This window comes from Pristis pectinata, chromosome 2 (assembly GCF_009764475.1).
Source record: "Pristis pectinata isolate sPriPec2 chromosome 2, sPriPec2.1.pri, whole genome shotgun sequence".
NCBI classification, from domain to species: domain Eukaryota; kingdom Metazoa; phylum Chordata; class Chondrichthyes; order Rhinopristiformes; family Pristidae; genus Pristis; species Pristis pectinata.
The window spans coordinates 97,616,501-97,638,933 of record NC_067406.1 but is presented as its reverse complement, the minus strand read 5'-3'; the positions used below and the strand labels follow the sequence as shown (position 1 = coordinate 97,638,933).

General features: G+C 41.7%; 1 protein-coding gene across 1 annotated transcript in view; it reads right to left on the bottom strand.

The window, feature by feature from the left end:
- Window positions 1-6,063: 6,063 nt before the first annotated feature.
- Window positions 6,064-22,433, bottom strand: part of LOC127583543 (caspase-6-like) — a 32,399-nt gene continuing 16,029 nt past the window's right edge. The window contains exons 2-7 of the mRNA XM_052039639.1: window positions 19,299-19,335; window positions 14,978-15,127; window positions 13,945-14,021; window positions 12,212-12,387; window positions 9,385-9,544; window positions 6,064-7,215 (exon numbers count right to left, since the gene is read on the bottom strand). Of these exons, the coding sequence (XP_051895599.1) occupies window positions 6,977-7,215; window positions 9,385-9,544; window positions 12,212-12,387; window positions 13,945-14,021; window positions 14,978-15,127; window positions 19,299-19,335 (839 nt within the window). The 3' untranslated portion in view covers window positions 6,064-6,976. The remainder of the gene's footprint in view (window positions 7,216-9,384; window positions 9,545-12,211; window positions 12,388-13,944; window positions 14,022-14,977; window positions 15,128-19,298; window positions 19,336-22,433) is intronic.

Genomic DNA, 22,433 nt, shown 5'->3' with positions numbered 1-22,433 from the left:
GGAGTCCAGATATGAAGAAATGAGTTCAGTGGGGCAAGAGCAGGCAGGAACAGTGGGCTTGGGGCAGTCCTACGAGATATCTCTTAGGTAAGAGACAGAAGCGGGCAGTGCGGGGTTGGGACTGTGGAGGGGAGGTCTCTAGATGTGATGAAATCTGCAATGGTCTGGGAGGTGTCAGAAGCTAGCCTCTGGTCTCTGCAAGGTACAGGTCAGTGCAGCAGATGACAATGTCTCCTGTCCGGCTCCAGGCTCCCAACACTCAACGGGGGCCTCCTGTTTCCCGCCCAAGTCTCTGACCCCACGTCGCCTCCTGGCTGCCCCTCCCTCCCCCTTGTCTGGTCCAAGTCCCACTCCCACTCCCAGCCACATCCCCATCACTACTCTAACCCTCCTCCCACCCCACTCTCCTCTCACCAGTCCTCTTCCCCCCACCTCCAGTATCTCCCAAGCCCTCTCTTCCCTCTCCCTCCTCTGGTCCATGCACCCCAGTCCAACCAGTGCTATTTCTTCACCCTCCCCGACACCACCCTGACCTCACCCTCTCTGACATTGAGTGGTCAGTCCTCAGCAGAGGCCTCATCTTTGTACCCCTGCGCGCACATCTTAGTGAGTCCTGGGCCCAATACTAGCTCCTTTTCCTCTGCCTCTGTGCCTACGTCTTCGGCAAGGACTCCACACCACCCCCACCACCTCCCCCCTCCACAACCCTGTCTCCCATGTCCAACATTCTCCTTCCACTTGGACGCTACCACTCTAGCTTTTTACCTCTTGATCTTCTCATTTTCAGTTGTCAATGTGACATTGATCGCCTTGACTTCTCCACTCTTCTCACGCACTGCACCTTCAACCCCTCTGAATGCACAGCACTCCACTCACCTCAGACCAATCCCAATCTCGTCATAAAAGTTGCAGATGGGGAGTGGGGGTGAGGCTGCCATTGCAGTCTGGCACACTGACATCTACCTTGCAGGGACCAGATGCCAGTTGCTGAAACCTCCTCTCCACCTACCTTCCTCTGGACCATGATCCCACTATTGAACACCAGGCCACAATCATCTCCTGGATCACTGCTGATGTCATCACATCAGGAGATCTCTCCTCCACAGCCTCCAGCCTCACAGCACCTAATCCCGCACTGTCTGCTTCTATGTCTTACCTAACATCCACAAACAGGACTGCCCTAGTATGCCCATTGTTTCTGCCTGCTCTTGCTCCCCTGGACTCCATCCTCTCTCCTCTTGTATCCTTCCCGCTTACATCCAGGACGCCTCTCAAGCCCTCCCCATTATGATAACTTCCAATTCCCTGGTCCCAACCAGTTCAACTTTACCACGGATCTCCAGTCTCTACACACCTCCAAACCCATCAGGAATGTCTTAGCCCCTCCATTTCTTTCTTGAACAAAGGCCCAAACAATTCTCCTCTACTAGCTTTGCTTGGCAGAACTTGTCCTTAACCTCAACAACTTCTCTTTTGATTCTTCCCACTTTATGCATTTCAAAGTAGTCATAAAAGCTGCAGACAGAGCACTCGCATTGGCCCGAGCTAATTCTGTCTTTTGTTGGCTACATGGAACAGCCCTTGTTCCATGCCTATTCCAACACACCCCTCAAACTCTTTCTCTGCTGCATTGGCGATTGCATTGGGGCTGCTTTCTGCACTTAGAACCATAGAACCATAGAACAATACGGCACAATACAGGCCCTTCGTCCCACCATGTTGTGCCGCCCTTCAAACCACACCTAAGACTATCTAACCCCTTCCTCCCACATAACCCTCTAACTTAAATTCCTCCATATGCTTATCTAACAATCTCTTGAACTTGTCCAATGTATCGGCATCCACCACCACCCCAGGCAGCGCATTCCACGCACCAACCACTCTCTGGGTGAAAAACCTCCCTCTGACATCTCCCTTGAACTTCCCACCCAATACCTTAAAGCCATGTCCTCTTGCTTTGAGCATTGGCGCCCTGGGAAAGAGGTGCTGGCTGTCCACTCTATCTATTCCTCTCAATATCTTGTATACCTCTATCATGTCTCCCTTCATCCTCCTTCTCTCCAATGAGAACAGCCCTAGCTCCTTTAATCTCTCCCCATAATCCATACTCTCCAATCCAAGCAGCATCCTGGTAAATCTCCTCTGCACCCTTTCCAACGCCTCCACATCCTTCCTATAATGAGGTGACCAGAACTGGACACAGTACTCCAAGTGTGGCCTAACCAGAGTTTTGTAAAGCTGCATCGTCACTTTGCGGCTCTTAAACTCGATCCCCCAACTTATAAAAGCTAACATCCCATAAACTTTCTTAACTACTCTATCCACCTGTGAGGCAACTTTCAGTGATCTGTGGATATGAACCCCCAGATCCCTCTGCTCCTCTACACCATCCAGAATCCTGCCATTTACCTTGTACTTCGCCTTGGAGTTTGTCCTTCCAAAGTGTACTACCTCACACTTCTCTGGATTGAACTCCATCTGCCACTTGTCAGCCCAGCTCTGCATCCTGTCAATATCCCTCTGCAAGCTTCTACAGCCCTCCACACTATCCACAACACCACCGATCTTTGTGTCATCTGCAAACTTGCTAACCCACCCTTCCACCCCCTCATCTAAGTCATTAATAAATATCAAAAAAGCAGAGGTCCCAGAAATAAAAAGATCTCGTTCTGGTTGGTTACCGGTTACTAGTGGTGTGCCGCAGGGGTCAGTGTTGGGGCCGCTCCTTTTTACCTTGTACATCAATGATTTGGATGATGGAATAAATGGTTGTGTGGCTAAGTTTGCGGATGACACCAAGATAAGTGGAGGAGTAGGGAGCATAGAGGAAATAGAAAGGATGCAGAGGGACCTCGACAGTTTAGGAGAATGGGCAAGGAAATGGCAGATGAGATTCAATGTTGAGAAATGTGCAGTTGTACACTTTGGAAGCAGAAATAAGCGGGTAGATTATTATCTAGAAGGAGAGAAGATTGAAAGTACGGTAGTACAAAGGGACTTGGGGGTACTCGTACAAGATACCTTAAAAGTTAACCACCAGGTTGGATCGGTGGTTAAGAAAGCGAATGCTATGTTAGCATTCATCTCGAGAGGTATAGTGTATAAAAGTAAGGAAGTGTTGATGAGGCTCTACGGGGCACTAGTGAGGCCTCATTTGGAATACTGTGCGCAGTTTTGGGCCCCACATCTTAGGAAGGATGTGCTGACGTTGGAGAGGGCTCAGAGGAGATTTACGAGAATGACTCCGGGAATGAAAGGGCTTACGTATGATGAGCTCTTGGACTGTACTCACTGGAGTACAGAAGGATGAGAGGGGACCTCGTAGCGACATTTAAAATGTTGACAGGAAAGGACAGAGTAAATGTGGCTGGGCTGTTTCCCTTGGTGGGCGAGTCCAGGACCAGAGGGCACAATCTTAGAATTAGAGGGTACAGTTTCAAGACAGAGATGAGGAGAAATTTCTTTACCCAGAGGGTGGTGAAATTGTGTAACTCCTTGCCACGCACAGCAGTGGAGGCCAGATCAGTGGGGGTGTTCAAGGAGGAGATAGACAGATATCTAAATAGTCAGGGTATCAAGGGATATGGGGATAAGGCTGGAAAATGGGATTAGAATAGTTTCTTTTTCCCACCCCATTTCTTTTTCCCTTTTCCTTGGAGCAGACTCGATGGGCCGAATGGCCTGCTTCTGCTCCCTTGTCTTGTGATCTTGTGATTCCTGTGGGACACCACTAGTCACAGCCCTCCAATCTGAATGCACTCCCTCCACCACAACCCTCTGCTTTCTACAGGCAAGCCAATTCTGAATCCACACGGCCAAGCTTCCCTGGATCCCTTGGCCTCTGACCTTCTGAAGAAGCCTACCATGCAGGACCTTGTCAAACGCCTTACTAAGATCCACGTAGACTACATCCACTGCACTACCCTCATCAATCTTCCTGGTCACCTCCTCAAAGAACCCTATCAGGCTTGTGAGGCAAGATCTTCCCTTCACAAAAGACCTTCTCTTCACTTGTCTTCACCTTTGTCACCAACTTCCAGCTTACCCCCAAATGTACTTGGACTTTCTCTGACACATCTCTTCCTTTTCTAGATCTCTGTCTCCTCCCTAGGAGACAGATGCCATCAACATCTTCTATAAACTCGCTGATTCCCACCTTGTCTCCTTTTCCCCATTTCAGAGGTAGATAAAACTAGAGGATATAGGTTTACAATAAGAGATTGGAGTAAGACAGTACAGAAGTAGGCCCTTTGGCCCAATCTGTGCACTCTGACCATGGTGCCCACCAAGCTAGTCCCATTTGGCCCGTATTCATCTAAACCCCTCCTATCCAGGTCATTTAAATGTTTTTTTCCTGCCTCAACCACTTTCTCTGGCAGCTCATTCCATGTACACACCACTCACGTGAAGAAGTTGCCCCTTGGGTCTCTTTTAAATCTTTCACCTCTCACCTTAAACCTTTGGCCTCCAGTTTTTGATTCCCCTTCCCTGTGTGCATTCACCCTATCCACACCCTTCATGATTTTATGCACCCTTCATACTTCAGTACTGTTTTACTCCAATCTCTTATCGTAAACCTATATCCTCTAGTTTTATCTACCTCTGAAATGGGGAAAAGTTTCCTGCAGTCCACCTTATCTATGCCCCTCATAACTTCGTATACCTCAATCATGTCCCTTAACCTCCTCTGCTCCATCCCAGGCAATATCATTGTGGGAAAAAAACAGAACACTGGAAGAATTCAGTGGGTCAAGCAGCGTCTGTGAAGGCAAAAATATAAGTTGACATCCTCAGGCCAAAACCATGCCTCAGGACTGAGGGAAGAGGAACGATTGCCAGTATATAGCAGTACACGGGAATCAGACAGAGGCTCAAAGGTGGAACCAGATTGGTGGGGAGGGGATGGGAAAGTTGAACAAAGGGAGAAGCAAACAAGGTGGACAGCTGAGTGGGTGTGGGGGAGAACTCCAGGGGTTTGGTTTAAACAGCCTGCTGCAGGAACTCAGTAGGTCGAGCAGCAGATGTTTTGAGTCAAAACCCTGCATCAGGATGTGGGTTACCTGAAAGTGGAATATTCCATGGTTATACTATTGGGTTGCAAGGTATCAAAGCAGAATATGAAATGTTCTTCCAATTCAGAAAGAAATCTGAGGAGGACTGTTTCCCACCCAGAGGACGAGTAGTACCTGAAATACACTGCCTGAGAGAATGGTGGAAGCAGAGTGGCTGACAATATTTAAATGTCTCAACCAGCACTTAAATCACCTCAGCACAGAAGGCTTACTGGGCAAGCGCTGGAAGATGGGATTAACGCGGATGGGTGCCGACTGGTCGGCATGGATGTGGTGGATTTACTGGCCTGTTTCCTTTGCTGCACTCCCTCCATGGACTACGATGGTCCATAGAGGGAGTGCAGCAAAGATTCATGAGGGATGGTAGGTTTGCCGTATAATATATAGGATAGGCTATTAGGTGAGGCCTGTATTCCCTCAAATTTAGGAAAATGAGAGGTGATCAAATTGAAACTTCTTTTTAAAAAAAAACAGGACTCAGAGTGGATGCTTCCCTTGGCTGAAGAGTCCAGAACCAAGGTCACTGTCTCAGAATAAAAGGGTCTCAGAAAGCGAAGAAATTTTTTCACTCAGAGGGTAGGGAATTTTTGGAATTCTCCAACACAGTCGTTGATGTAATCAAAATACAGAGTAGCGGATTTCTGGACATGAAGGGAATCAAGGGAGATAGGGATTGTGCAGAAAATAGAGCTGAAGTTGATCAGCCATGATCTTGATGAATGAGCCGCAGGCATAAGGGGCTGAATAGCTCACTCCTGTTCTTTCTGTTCCCATTTCCACAAAACCTGCTTGTGTCAAAACCATGAACCCGAGTAGGTTCTCTCAGTTCTGGGACTAAACTTTGTGGGGATATAGTTAGGGACAAGGATACCATCTAACTTCACAACCTACTAAGACCTTTCTCCCAAAATTAAGCTTATTGATTTTCAAACCTGCTAGAAAAGCTGAAATTTTAGACGTGTTGCTGGCTTTACAAAATACAAATGTAGTTGAGTATCAAATTCACCATTTATTTGAATTGTTCAAGATTATATAAAATTCACATTGTGTCTGACCTACAAGAAAACAAATACACAGCTAATTTCACATCCATATTCCATCAAGGTTAACTTTCCATGAAATAGATTTCAAGGCACTAGCTTTCTCACAAATGCCTACTAGGAACCTAAGAGAGGAAAAAGGGATTTGGGACAAATAGGTTGCCTGAGATCCTGTGACAGAATTTTCCCAACCAGCATATTTATACACAAAGCTCACACCAAGAAAAAGCCACATACATGACCAAATTAGTTGATTAGTGCTTCATTCAAGAATGTTGGAGAGAAGAAAATAGAAGAATAAGCACCAGATCTAAAAAAAAGATTAAAAAAAAACAATGGGTAGAAAAATACCTTTTCTTAATTTAAAAAAAAGCCTTGGTTCATTTCCAAAATTTACTTAATATGTGAAGATGTGATTGCTACATGATCATATCAAAAGCTATTATTTAATTGCCCTTCAGAAGTATAGAAGACTTCTGGTAAAATTGAACAGATGTCTATTTGTGCAACACACTGCACCCAAGTTTAATCAAAAAGGTAGAACCATGTAATTATTTTTAAAGCTGGACATAATTCTAACTGTTACCTATCCTATGACTGGATAGAAGAGGAAGACAGCCTTTGTTTAACCATTTATGTAAATCATATTTTATAGTTGTACAATAGAGCATTTATTATAACCAAAAATGTATTATTTGACTGTCAGTTTTGCTGTTCATTGCTTTATGTTTACAGTTGCACTTTAGTCCTTTAAATATAATTTTTTTTGAATTCTACAAAAGCTCAGATTTTAATAGTCACATGATTAAAATGTCCTCATTTGTCCCAATAAACCAGTCAGCTAAGGAAACAAATTATGAATTGCTATGAAGTCTTTGGTTTAAAATACAGTTTCTTTGTAAGCATAGAGGCAAAGCAGGGGATTTGTTTCTTCCCTATTGCAGTACGATCAGTGCAGTTATGCACACTTCGCTCTGACACCTTCCTATTCACCAGCGTCAGAAGCTCTGTGAACTCGAGCTGAGAGCCATAGGTCTCGAATACCTTGCAGAGATCTTGAATGTACCAGGAACCATTTATAGTTTCACGATGGGAGTAGAATCCTAGTGTAAAAAAAATTCAGAAAATTGAGACAGAAAAGGATTTAATTTTAAAGAAATAAGATGTATTCAAGTGTGCAAAGGTATGAAAAAAAGGAATGTTTTATAGAGTCATAGACTAATACAGCACAGAAACAGGTGCTTTGTTCAACTCATCCATGCCAACCAAGATGCCCATCTAAGCTAGTCTCATTTCCCCACATCCCTCCAAACCTGGCACCGGACTGTGGCAAGTCTTTGCGAGCTGATTTATTTATTATAATCGTTCTAGTCTTTTAAATCTCAATTCTAAGTCTGTCAGAATATATTCTGCATTCCGTTTTTCTTTTCACTACCTTGATGGACTTATGTATGGCAATGATCTGCTTGGATGGCATGCAAAACAAATGCTTTTCACTACATCTCAGTAACATGTGACAATAATAAACCAATACTATCTGTCCAACTGCCTTTTAAATGTTATTATTGTACCTTGCAAAACCACTTCTGTTGGATCATTCCATATATGCACCATCCCCTGTGTGAAGAAGTTACCCCTCAGGTCCCTTTTAAATCCTTCCCTTCTCACCTTAAACCTCTAGTTTTTGATTCCCTTTCCCTGGACATTGTGCATTCATTCCTATCTATCCTCCTCATGATTTTATACATCTCTAATGGTGACCCCTCAGTCTCTTAAGCTCCAATGAATAAAGTCCTAGCCTGCCCAACCTCTCCCTATAACTCAGGCTAATTGAGTCCTGGCAACATCCTTGTGAATTTTTTCTGCACCCTTTCCAGCCTAATCATATCCCAGAGTAAACTCTTTGTAGCAAACTCTGCCAATTTCTTTTCCTAGCTTTTTAAATTTGAACACAGTTGACTTGTACAAAATATTACTGGAGGAATGATTAGAATAGATTGCTTTAAGCAACTTTTTTTCTAAAAAAAAACTATTTGTGGTTCTGCAGCACTATAGCAGGCAAACCAAACCCACAAACCCATTATTACCTAGTAGCTCTCAAGTAAAAGAGAATAAAAATGTAGGAAGCCCAACTCCACAGATTGGGAATGGGGTTCACCATCAGGATGGGTAGAAAACTTAACAGTAACAAAATGCAACAGAATTTCAAAAGGAGAAAATGTTGCCTTGTTTCTGTCTACACTCAGTGTAGTAGTTCAAAAGGCAGGGGTTTACCACCAGTGTCAAGGGCAAGTGGGGAATGGGCAATAAATGTTTGTTTGCCAGCAATGCCTGTATTCCACAAATGAATAAAAAGTAAAATCACCTATACATGTCACGCTAGCAAGTGACAGTATATTTTTATTCTGACATAATGGCCAGATCATGGGTGTAATTTATATGGATACATGTAATCTGAAGTTCCACTGGAGGAACTCAGCAGATCAGGCAGCATCTAGGGAGGGAAATGGACAATCATTGATTCGGGTTAAGACCCTTCATCTGGACTGCTCGTCTCTGCCTAAACGCTGATGTATGCCATCTCTCATGACTTGCCCACTGATGTATATTCCTTGCTCCCTTAAATAATGGCACCACATCAGCCGTCAGAAAGCACTCGATAAAGATAATCAAATCCAACGCTATTTCCTTCTTCCATGAGTCTGAGATATTTTTGATCTGGGACTGGCAATTTACTTTCCAATACTTTCTCAATGTCGATGGCTTTTGTGAAGATATTCATTCAGAACTTTACCTGTGTCTTCCACCTCCACAATCAAGCTGCATTTTCCCCTACTCTTTCATATCAAATCCTCTGTCCCATTATGTATTTACAATGTTACTTGGTTTTACTATTGCTTTCTTCATGCACCCTCTTTACCTTCCTAATTTATATTTTTAATTTCACCCTTGCACCTCCTCCTCCAGGCTTTTTGTAACATTGAACTCTTGGAATCTATGAGAAATTCCCTTTGTTACTTTATCCTGCTCCTTGACATTCATGGGAGCCTAGAACTGGGATCTTCCCCCAATTAGATCTTTTTTGTTCAGTAGAGAAAAGTGTAAATGAGACAGTCATTTGATCTTCAGATACTTCAAATTTCTTAAGCAGATACTGCTATCAAGTAGTTTGTGCTCATCTTGAGGGATGAAAATTTACAAATAGCACATGAAGAATGGACAAATGAGAGAAATAAATGATCATGCTTGCCAAATCTGAGGCATTCTGTTACCTTCAGCTACTGAATAGCACATTATAAAATCTGCACCAGCTGGTAGTGTGGGCATGGTTCCTGCGTCAACAACCACTTCATTTTTTGCTGGACTTTTGCGCATCGAATCCACCTCATCTTTGGGCATCACTGGATCATCATGCTTGTCTCCTCGACATGCCTGAAAAATCATAAACATCAGCATATTTAAAATAAAAAGAATAATTCACAAGATAATTATTGATGGGTGGAGCATTTAGTCCATTTTTGTTCCTCAGTGCAAAAATATCCTGCAACTATTATTATTTTAATCTTCAAGCTTTTCAATCCAACCAACTTTATTCACAAATCCAATCCATATACTGGTCACTAACATTAGTCCTAGGATTGTTTAATGTTTCACTAATTGAACTATACCAACTTAGACTCTCCACTCGTTGAAATTTGCACACTACATATGATTTTTCATCCAGAGAATGAATGCATGAAAACCCCAGACTGGGAATGCAGTCCAATGGCTGGAGATTCTCAGGGAGGCAAGACAACGAAAAAGTTTACTTATGTGAAATATAAAATACAATAGAAAATGTTGGAAAGGCTCAGCAGAAATGACAGCATACAGGCATTAACACAGAAACAGAGTTAATGTCCCTGAGTTAAACATTGCCTAATTTGCTGAGTATTTTTCATTTCAGATTGCGAGCAGCCACAGTATTTTGGTTTTGGGTACATTCAGTTCCTTTATATTTGCCAGCAGCACAAAAGTGGATTCACCTTAATTTGAATTTAGTTTCCAGATTAAGTTCACAATCCAATCATCTTCTTTTAAGGTTAGGAAACTCAAGTCTCACCAATTTCTCATTGTAACTCATATCTATAATACTGGGGATTACCTTTATGTTTCTTGATTACACCACCTCCTGAAAAGTTATTTGCTTCTCAGAGCTGGGAATGATACATATTCTGCAGTTTAATCATGAAGTGTACAGCTCAGCCTTGCAACTGAACTTTCTAAAACCTTTGAATCTTACAAAGTCATTCAAAACAATGTAAGTACATACATTATTAATCATAGAACCATAGAACAGTACAGTACAATACAGGCTCTTCGGCCCACAATGTTGTGCCCACCTTTAACCTCACCTAAGACCTTTAACCCCTTCCTCCCACATATCCCTCTATTTTAAATTCCTCCATATGCTTATTTAGCAATCTATTGAATTTGACCAATGTACCTGCCCCCACCACCGCCCCAGGCAGCACATTCTATGCCCCAACCACTCTCTGGGTAAAAAACCTCCCTCTGATATCTCTGTTGAACTTCCCACCCATTACTTTAAAGCCATGCCCTCTTGTATTGAGCATTGGTGCCCTGGGAAAGAGGCACTGGTTGTCTACTCTATCTATTCCTCTTAATATTTTGTACACCTCTATCATGTCTCCTCTTATCCTCCTTCTCTCCAAAGAGTAAAGCCCTAGCTCCCTTAGTCTCTCCTCATAATCCATACTCTTTAAACCAGGCAGCATCTTGGTAAATCTCCTCTGCACCCTTTCCAACGCCTCCACATCGTTCTTATAATGAGGCGACCAAAACTGAACACAGTACTCTAAGTGTGGTCTAACCAGAGTTTTGTAGAGCTGCATCATTACCTTGCGGCTCTTAACCTCGATCCCACGACTTATGAAAGCTAACATCCCATAAGATTTCTTAACTGCCCTATCCATCTGAGAGGCAACTTTCAGGGATCTGTGGCTATGTATCCCCAGATCCCTCTGCTCCTCCACACTACCCAGAATCTTGCCATTAACTTTGTACTCTGCCTTGGAGTTTGTCCTTCCAAAGTGTACCACCTCACACTTCTCCGGATTGAACTCCATCTGCCACTTGTCAGCCCAGCTCTGCATCCTATCAGTTTTCCCCTGCAATCTTCGACAGTCCTCCACACTATCCACAACACCAACCTTTGTGTCGTCTGCACCCTTCTACCCCCTCATCCAAGTCATTAATAAAAGTCACAAAAAGCAGAGGTCCCAGAACCGATCCTTGTGGGACACCACTAGTCACGACGCTCCAATCTGAATGCACTCCCTCCACCACAACCCTCTGCTTTCTACAGGCAAGCCAATTCTGAATCCACACGGCCAAGCCTCCCTGGATCTCATGCCCTCTGATCTTCTGAAGAAGCCTACCATGTGGAACCTTGTCAAATGCCTTACTAAAATCCATGTAGACCACATCTACTACACTACCCTCATCAACCTTCCTGGTCACCTCCTCAAAGAAAAGTAAGTGTATTATGTTGCATCAAATTTCATTCAGCCAACTTTCAAATAATATGAACTACATTTCATAGAGAGCTTCTGTAGATATTTGAGAGTCAGATACACAGATTTACAATGATATAAATCACCTTTAACAGAAAATATTTGTAACCTGATTCCGTAAAAGGCTAAATTTGAAATAATATTTTAAAAATCTGCCGAGTGATAAGTAGAGTTACATTGACTTTTATTATTTGAATCTTGTATGAATGCTGCTTTGCTGAGTATAGTAGCTCTACTTTGTGGCTGGTGAAATATAAATAACCATTTTATGTTTGTGTAGACAGTTGCACACAATGAACATTACATACTACACACCACCACCCCCTTCCACCACCCCCCAGAACTTAATAGACTTTCTGTGCCAAAGACCAAAGTATCTTATTTAACTGATACAAAGCAATAACGCATTGGTGTCCAAAATGCAGCACTAATACTTAAAAAAAATACTTTCAATAATACCTTAAGAAAAATAGTAAGCATCAAATATTTACTTTTTTTAACAAAATCTTTCGATTCACTTTACCTGAATTATGAATATTTTAGGTTTTCCAACTAGAGAAGAACATTTGTCTCCTCTAAAACGGGCAACTAATTCTTGTAGATTTATCTTTGCATCATAAGCGAAAATATGATCATTCTCCCCATGACTGAGGAAGATGCACAAAAAGCAATCTGCATCAGAATGATCTGAAGTAGCCACTGTGAAGAAAAGAAAAACAGTCAAACCCTGATTCAAAATAATAAGCAAAAATCAAGAATATAATCACATATGGCCCAGATCTTTATAATACCTTTTGAATTGGGATTAGACAACTAACTCAAATGTAACAAATAACAGATCAAGAATGGGATTTTCGAGGGGAGTCATTTTATTTCTAAGGAATTAAAGATATTTCTGGAGACACAAATTCAATACCAGGGCAAGGAAATAAATCACAAAACTAAAACTCTCTCTTTGCTCCATGTGGAACCTTACAAATATGTTATTACTTGGAGTCATTCCAAGGCACAGACTCTCCCATGGAGGAGGAGGATATTATCCAACATCCATCATTTTGTTAGGGTGGGTGCTTCTATCATGCCCCAACATCTCTATCAACACTTCTATGGATGCTCTGCCCAAATGTCTTCTCAATCCATTTTCTACAAATTACTCTTTATGCAAATGTTGGTTCATGAACATCCCACCACAGGGCACCAACATTTCAGAAAATCTCTCCTGCCTTCCATTCACAACTAGAACCTTTGCTACTCCCATGGAACCCAAGTTCCTGTGAAAACTGAATTCCTTGTGTTCATTAATGTAAACAACTTTAGAAACACTTTCAGATCCAAGATTATTACTGCTATTGCCTCTTCAGAAAACCCCCCAGTGGTCTTTGCTGCTCTTCTTTTCACATCTCAACCTTTTACCACTGCCCAAAGCTATCCTACGTTTGAAAACCCCTTTCTCTTCCTCTCCCTATACTCACCTGCCCATACTGGCAATAGAAGGTGCCTATCTTTGCCCTGCTACAAGCACCAAACCCAAAAGCTTCTCCCCTCTCCCAACTAGCATGCTGCAATACTTCTTCAATTAGCTTTCTTCCGTCAGCTATGACTGAATAAGCTGGACTGCTTGCTTTGGGCAGTTAGCCAAAGGGGAATTCAAAATTGAGGTGAGAAAAAGGTTTCACCAAGAGAATGGTCCATTTCTGAAATCTAATGCCTGAAATTGTTGCAAAGGCAGAAACCTTCACTGTGCGCATCCAGGTACCCTTTAAAAGCAGAGTGCTGCAACCTACAAAGTTATAGACCAAGACCGAGAAAGGAAGTAGTCCAATAGTGCTTCTTCAGCTATCACAGAGTTAATGGGCTGAAGATTCACCTTCTATGGTTCTATGAATAGGACTTCAACCCTGTGACTTGTGACAAGATTAATGGCCTGCAAAATTTCAGTCACCTTATAAGGCTCCACTGATCTTTTGGACAATAATTTTAAAACTGGGACAAAATACAGGTCAATTCAAACATTCTACATGATGGTAAAATATCTTTTTCAAAATTATTGCTTTACAAGGTCTATTGTATCACACCAACCCAAGTCATTGCGTTTAATTGATTTAATTTTCAATCTAGCATTAATGGAAGTTTCCAACAATTGTTAAGAGTATTGTAATGTCCATGTATCCTTGGGAAGAAATACCTAGCAAGTAGTTAAAAGCCAACAAGTAATTGCCAAAGCTGGGCTCAAAACTGACAAATCTAAGGTGTTACCTTTGTGAATTATCTCCAAGATTTCTGTTGACTTGAGGTTGTCGTAGGCAGACACGTCAAAACCCAGATCTCGTAACCTATTAGAAATACAAAGTATATGCTGAATTACTCGTAAGTGGCCCTTATGCAGTTATTTTCTATTAAAAGTCATACCCTTCGGATCTCCCTTACTGTATGTAAATAATTCAACAAACTAGTCAGGAACAATCATGCTGTAAGGAAGGTCATTGCCAATATACGTGTAGGTGCAGCCAGAGCAGGTGTCCGGATTGCTTACATCATCAAGCTGAAACATACAAACTGAAACTCACCAGGTTCTATTACCCATTATCTTTAAACTCACTGGAGCTCAGTATTCCACTATATTTAAATTCATGTATATAAAACAAACTGAAATAAAAGTGTAATCTGAAGCAAAAACAAACAGCAGGAGGAACTCAGCAGGTTGAGCAGCCTCCTGATATATGACCTTGACCTGAAACATTGACTATCCCTTTGCCTCCCTGGATGCTGCACAATCCGCTGAGTTCCTTCAGCAGTTTGAAATAAAAGTGTGCTGGGATATTAACAGGAGTAGCATCCAATCATCCAGAAAATCTGCTAGTCCGGCACCACATAGCTCCCGATAGTGGCAGACACTGTAATATATATTAGAAGCAAAAGGAAATAAAGAGAAAGGAGAAAGACTGGATTGAGAGAGAGGGGCAAAAAAAGGAGATAAATTAAAATTAATCCATTTTTTAAATAACATAAAGCTCTGTGGCTAGGTTAATTAATTTCAACAGTAGGTCTGCTGTAGATCCTCAAACTGTATGACGTGGCTGAGGATGACCTCTTATTTACACTAGCCTAATAGTGAAGCTACACTAGTCATCCTACAATTTGTAGTGATTCACTGTACACCTCTGTGTCACAACATTGTTGAGTTATTTATAAAATAATAACATATTTAAACATTGCACATGAAACTTAATATTGTTCCCAACAAGTTTGGGTCACTGAAGCAGCACTATGAAGATGACAGCTGTCATACCTTCTTTCCAGATTCATTTTGTCAGCATTAGTGCCTCCTCTACTGGGCAATCCCAGATACCAGTAGAAGTGCTCATGATTGAAGATTAGGGCAATCCCTCGCCTGCGGTGCTTCATGTTGTATTCAAGACTTGGATCCATTTGATCAAAACTGTGACATAGAACAATGGGTCAAACTCAGTGAAATTAATAATGTGCATTTGACAGCAGGTAACAAACACCTGTGCCAAATAAAGACCAAGGTAAAAGAAAGAAATTTAATCAAAGCTCAGTGATGTGAGGCAACAGAAGTTAAGAATTTGTATTTTTTGAAAAATTCACTAAGTGCATCTATAAAATGATAGGTACCTCAAATAACTACCCTATTATCTTGTTATTGTATGGAAATGTTTGTTTTAAAACAAAGTCAGCGATGTACAGCACAGAAACAGGCTTTGACCCAACTCATCCACGCCAATAGTGATGCCTATCTATGCCAATCCCATTTGCCCACATTAGGCCCGTATCCCTCCACTCACTCCCTATCCAAGTACCTGCCAAATGCCTTTTAAGCATTGTAATTGTATCAGACTCAACTAGTTCCTCTGGTAGCTCATTCCATATAACCACCACCGTGTGTGGGAAAAGTTGCTCCTCAAATCTCCTTTAAGTTTCTCCCCTCACCTTAAATCAATGCCCTCTAGATTCAGACTCCCGTATCCTAGGGAAAAGACTCTATCACCATCTCTTTGCCTCTCATAACTTTATAAACCTAAAAAGGTCACCCGTCAGTCTCCTATGTTCCAATGAGAATAAATACAGACTATCCAATCTCTTCTTATAACTACAGCCCTCCATTCCTGGTTAATCTTTTCTGCACTCTTTCTAATGCTATCACATCCTTCCTATAATTTCTTAAAAAAACCTTTTCCTCATGTTATATGATTTGAAAAGATTACTTGCTAACTTGAGTCAACTTTATTACACAATTACATCAGGTTGTACTGCCAGAATAATTGGGAAGATCTTTACCCCTGACAAAGCTTTATCCAAGCCAACAGTTCTTTTAAGAAACAATTTACATTTACGTAGTGCCTTTCATCATGTTGTGGACAGGTGATCCTATTTATGGATCAAGCTTTAACACCAAGATAAAAAATCATCACAGAAATATACAGTACAGATAATTGGTCCACTGTGTCAACTTTATAAAACCCTGGTTAGGCCGCATCTGGAGTACTGCATTCAGTTTTGGCAGTCCCATTATAGAAAGGATGTGGAGGCTTTGGGGAGGGTGCAGAAGCAGTTTATCAGGATGCTGCCTGGATTAAAGGGTATGTGCTATAAGGAGAGGTTGGACAAACTTGGTTTGTTTTCTTTGGAGCGGCGGAGGCAGAGGGGAGACCTGATAGAGGTTTATAAGATTATGAGAGGCATAGATAGACAGCCAGTATCTTTTTCCCAGGGTTGAAATGTCTAATACCCGAGGACATGCATTTAAGGTGAGAGGGGGTAAGTTCAAAGGAGATGTGCAGGGCAAGTTTTTTTTTTACACAGAGAGTGGTGGGTGCCTGGAATGCGCTGCCTGGGACGGTGGTCGAGGCAAATACGATTGGGGCATTCAAGAGGCTCTTAGATAGCCACATGAATGTGTGGGAAATGTAAAGATATTTAGGCAGAAGGGACGAGCTTAGTTGGGCATTTGATTGCTAACTTAGTTAGATCAGCACAACATTGTGGGCCAAAGGGCCTTTTCCGTGCTGTACTGTTCTATGTTCCATGTTCTCTGCAAGCCATCAAGCACTTATCTATACCAATTCCATTTTCCAGCACTTGGCCAGAAGCCTTTTGTGCCACAGCTCATCTAAATACTTCTTACAAGTTGTGAGAGTTCCTGCTTCCCCTCAGGCAGCAAGTTCCAGATTCCAGCCACCTCTGGATAAAAAAAATCTTGCTCAAATCCACTCCAAATCTCTTAATTCTCAGTTTAAGCTCATCCCATCTGGTTTTAGACACCTAAGCCAACGGAAGAAGTTTCTCACAGTATGTCCTATCTATTCCCCTCATACTTTTGAATACCTCGATCAGATCTCTCCTTCAGCTTTCTCTGCTCCAAGGAAAACAAGTCCAGCCTATCAAGTCAGAAATTTTGAAAGTTTAGATGAAAATGAATTGAGTGATTTTTTTCCCCCCAGGAGTGGAAGTAGAAGATATTGAGGCAGGGAGGGGAAAAGGAGAAGTGGGTGAAGAGTGATACAAAGAAGAAATCAGAGGTGGCCCTGTAATTGAGATGGCAGCAACAGCCTGAGCAAGGTCACATGCAACGGTAAGGCCCGAGGTGTGACCGTGAATGGGTTAGGGAATTTACTTGGAGGGAGAGATGAAGAGGGAACAGAAGAGCAATGAACTGAGAAGAGAGAGCATGATGAGTTGTGATGGAGGTTCAAATGACTGAGAATGAGAAGTCACTGTGCCTAGCCCAAGGAAGGAAAGCAGTAAAGATTGGTATTGGTATATTATTGTCACTTGTACCGAGGTACAGTAAAAAGCTTGTCTTACAAACCGATCGTACAGGTCAATTCAAGATAACTTGGTGATAGAATTTTTATTGTTCACAGGTGTGTGTTGGGAGGAAGGGGGGAGAGGGAAGTGTAGGGGGAGATAGATTTTTCGCTAAGATAATGAAGGAATGGAACAAGGTGAACTGCTCAAGGATCATTGCCAATGCACATATCACGGTGTGATTTCATGATAAAAGCCACACTGCAACAGCCTGAGTAGGGAAAGTGGTGGAAGGTATCATCACTGATTAACCAAGTTTCCATCATGGCCTTCATGCTAATCTAACTTTAAACAATAAGCAGAAAAAAATACAAGGGCCTCATTTGCAAGCAAACAGACATTCTGAAAGTATATGCGGAAAGGAGCAGCGATAGCTTATTCACAGGCAGAATCCACAGGGCCAGTGAGTTGGATGGGGTGAGTTGGATGGGAAGTAATTTGGCCCAATAAAATAAACTGAGCAGAGAGGTGGAGAGGATAAGTTATCACCACTTGGAAGATGTCAATAAAGCCAAAAGGAAGTCATGCCTTGGTCAGCAGCCTGAGAGCTGGAATTATGAAGGGCTGAATTAAGGATCTGAGGACAGATCATCTGCAAGGGGAGAAATGAAAAGAGACATGATGATTGGAGTCAGGTCCAAGGGGTTTAAGATACCTCATATTGCTCTTCAAATATAGTTTACCTCCAACATCATAATTGCCATAATTTCAAGAGACAAAACCCAAAAACACCATATAATTCCATCCATCCACATGCAAATACAAAATTTAACAGGATTAACAATCAAGTTTCAAGTGAAACCATTTATATGACCTCCCACATTTAAGGTCATCCTTCTTTTGATTACTCTCTTACATCAAATTGTGTTAGTTATGAAAACAACTGTTTTCTATTTTTAATAGCATGGACTGTGAAAATAAACTATAGCAGGTTGGTAAACTGGAACCTTCAGATGCACCCTTCCTTTTTGCCCATCTTCAGTCACTGACTCAGAAAGAAGATGAGCTTCTAGAGAAAGACTTTCTCTGCAATTTATAGGAAAATTAAATCAACTGGGAAGAGATTGGCCATATTTATCAAGCCACGGTGATTCAATGAAATAAAATAAAAACTTGACAAGTTTAATTTATGTGAAGAACAAAACCAGCCTTTACTAAAATGGGGAAACATGGTACATAAAGGCCCTCAGACTTATCTATCTTTAGAGTCATCAATTACTAGTGCATGATCAGCATCTGTTGAAACTGTTTACTATGCTTCTGACCACGAATGGTTGAATTGTAGCTTCAAAGACAAATATTTTCTACTGCTTCTGCAGATTGACTGCCGACTGTCCATTTCGCTCCACAGATGCTGCCTTGACCCATTCAGTTCCTCCAGCAGTTTGTTTATTACAGATTGAGCTTTGCCTTATAGCAACAGAAAAGAATATTTTTGGGAATATTAAACAAAAACTTTTCCTCATTTTTAATACTTAATTATTAATAATATTGTATACAACCTTTTTTTCCTTCCAAAGACAGAATTAATTCAATTTGGTAACAGAGAACACGTTCACTTTCCAATCAGCATTGGTCGAAGTCCAGCTGGAGAATAGACCCAATGTCAGGGATAGGGGATTGGGAAGTTCAAATTCACAGGTTAATCCCAAATAGAGTTGAAAATCCTAGAAGTGTTAATGGCTGTTTTGTCACATTGCCACCAAACAATAATTTAAAATGACCAATTAAATACAAACATTGAGATACAGATCATTAAAATAATTAAAACCATCTCATACCTTTGAAAAATTGTTGGATAGTCAACTTCAGTGGTATCTGAAAAAGAAAAGTATTTATCATCAGCACCAACTTGTCCTTTTATTTCCTTCAACCTTTACTAATTGTTATGGTTATTAATTAATTTAACCCCCATGGTCTTCTGCTCAAATCTGAATGTATCGAAGCAGCCAGGACACCAACAATTCATCAGCTCTTTTCATCAACTTCTGTGTCAGACTGATATGCATTACCTAAATGACCCAAGGATATTATGCCATAGTGCAATATCAGTTAATTTAAATAACAAATCTATAGATGTTTGGAGAACACAAATTTAACTGCACCTGCTGAGAAAAAGTGAAATATTAGCGGATGCTGCAAGCAGAGTAGAGCTCTTTAGTAGGCAAATGAGTCTGAGTCAGAAATATCAGTGAGATCAGACTACCAGCTTATGTTGGAAAGAGGCCCCACACAGTCTCAGCTACAGAAACAGAAAGATCCAAATCATTCAAGGAATGTGGACTTTGCAGGCTGAGCCAGCATTTAACTACCCATCCCTAATTGCCTTCTTAGTGGTGAACCATTGCAGTTCTTGAGGTGTGGGTATACCCATAATGCCCTTTAGACTTTGACCCAGCGATGGTGAAGGAATGGCAATATATTTCGAAGTCAGGATGGGCTTGGAGGCAAGTTCCAAGTAGCATTCCCTTTCTTTTGCTGCCCTTGTCCTTCTAGAACATAGAGGTCATGTTTTGGAAGGTGCTCCCTAAGGAGTCTTGATGAGCTGCTGCATTGCATCCTGTAGATGGTACAAACTACTGCTACTACGTGTCGGTGGTGGAGTGAATGAAAACTTGTGGAAGGGGTGCCTATCAAGTGGGCTGCTACATCCTGTATGGCATCAAGCTTTGAGTGTTGTTGAAGCTGCATTCATCCAGGCAAGTGGAGAGTATTCCTTCACAATCCTGACTTGAGCCTTGTAGATGGTGGACAGGTTTTGGGGAGCTAGGAGATGACTTACTTGTTGCAGGATTTCTAGCCTCTGACCTGCTCTTGTAGCCACATTATGTATAATGCTACTCCAGCTCAGTTTCAGGTCAATAGTAAACCTAGGATTTTGATAGTGGGGGATTCAGTAATGGTAATGCCAATGAATTTCAGAGGGTGACAGCTAGATTTTCTCTTATTGGATATCATCATTGCCTGACACCTCTGGATATTGTTTGGGACCTGCTGCATTTGGATGTGGACTGCTTATTTATCTGAGTCATGAATGGTGCTGAACATTGTGCAATCACTGAACATCCCCAATTCTGACCTTACAAATGAAAGGAGGTCATTGATAAAGCAGCTCAAGATGGTTGGGCCGAGGACACTACCCTGAGGAACTCCTGCAGAGGTGTCCTGTGGCTCCAACCACAGCAATCTTCCTTTATGCTTGACATGATTCCAACCAGCGGAGGGCTCCCCCGATTCCCATTGACTCCAGTTTGGCCAGCGCTCCTTGATGCCATACTCCAATGAAATGCTACTTTGATGTCAAGGGCAGTTACCCTCACTTCACCTCTGGAGTTCAGTTCTTTTGTCCAAGTTTGGACCATGGCTTAATGTTCAAAAAGTAGTCAAAATCCATAGATTTCACAATTATCTCACAAATAAGCCATTCTGTAAGTATATTAGGAGCAAGAGGGTAGCTAGGGAAAGAGTAGGTCCCCTTAGAAACTAAAAGTGTGGAGCCAGGGGATGTGGGCAAGATCTTAAATGAATACTTCTTGTTTGTATTCACCAAAGAGAAGGCTGTGGAGCATAGCAAGTTCAGGGAAGGACACATTGGATCATGTCAGTATTAAGGGGATGGGGGTGTTATATGTCCTGGAATGCATAATGGTAGATAAATCCAGAGGGCCATATGAGATCTATCCCAGAATGCTATGGGGAAACAAAGCAGGATAGTGCTGGGTCCCCAACAGAGATTTCTGCATCTTCATTAGTCATGGGTGGGGTACCAGAAGACTGGAGGATAGCTAATATTGTTCCTTTATTTAAGGAGGGCAGCAGATAAGTCAGTGGAAACCATACACTAGTGACAGGGAAATTATTGGAGAAAACTCTAAGGGACAAGATTTATGTACATTTGGAAAGGCTGGAACTGATTAGGGATGGTCAGCATGACTTTGTGAAGGAGAAAACCTGAAACACTAATTTGATTGAGTTTTCTGAGGAGATAACAAAGGAGACTGATAAAAGCATGTTGTCTACATGGACTTTAGTTAGGCATTTGATACTATAGGAAGGGTGCAGTAACACTGAAGAGGGTACAATGGAGATTCACTAAGATTCACTAAGAAACGTTGACTGCCTGCTTTTCTCCATGGATGCTGCCTGGCCTGCTGAGTTCCTCCAGTATCATAGTCTTTTTCTCTTCTCTACTTAAATAGGAAAGGCATAGGATGATATGGACCTAATACGGACAAAGGGATTAGCGTAGATGGCAAAAACATTGGCATGGATATTTCTGTGCGGTTTGACTATTACACTAGTTAATGATCCAAGTCAAGTTTATTGTCATAAACTTGACTTTTATTGAGGTTTATTGTACATGTATACACAGGTGCAATGAAAAACTTACTTGCAACAGCATTACAGGCATGTCGCATCATGTAAGCAACATTCACAAGAAAAACAAATTAAACATAAATTATACACAATTTTTACAAGAAAGAACACAATTAGAACAAAATGAAACAATGTCCATTTTAGTGCAAAGTGGTCATAGTGTTGCTAAACTCTGGTGATTAGGGTTGTGCTGGTTGGTTCAAGAACTGAATGGTTGAAGGGAAGTAGCTGTTCTTGAATCTGGTGGTGGTGGGACTTCAGCTTTTGTACCTCCTGCCTGATGGTAGCTGTAAGATGGCATGGCCTGGATGGTGGACATCATCTTTGATGATGGACGTTGCCTTCTTGAGGCAGTGCGTCCTGTAGATACTACTGAAGATGGGGAGGGATGTGCCCGTTATGTACTGGGCAGAGTCCACAACTCTCTACAGCTTCTTACATTCCTGCACATTTGAATTGTTGTACTAGACCATGATGCAACCAGTCAGGATACTTTCAACAGTACATCTGTAGAAGTTTGTTAGAGTGTTCGGTGGCAA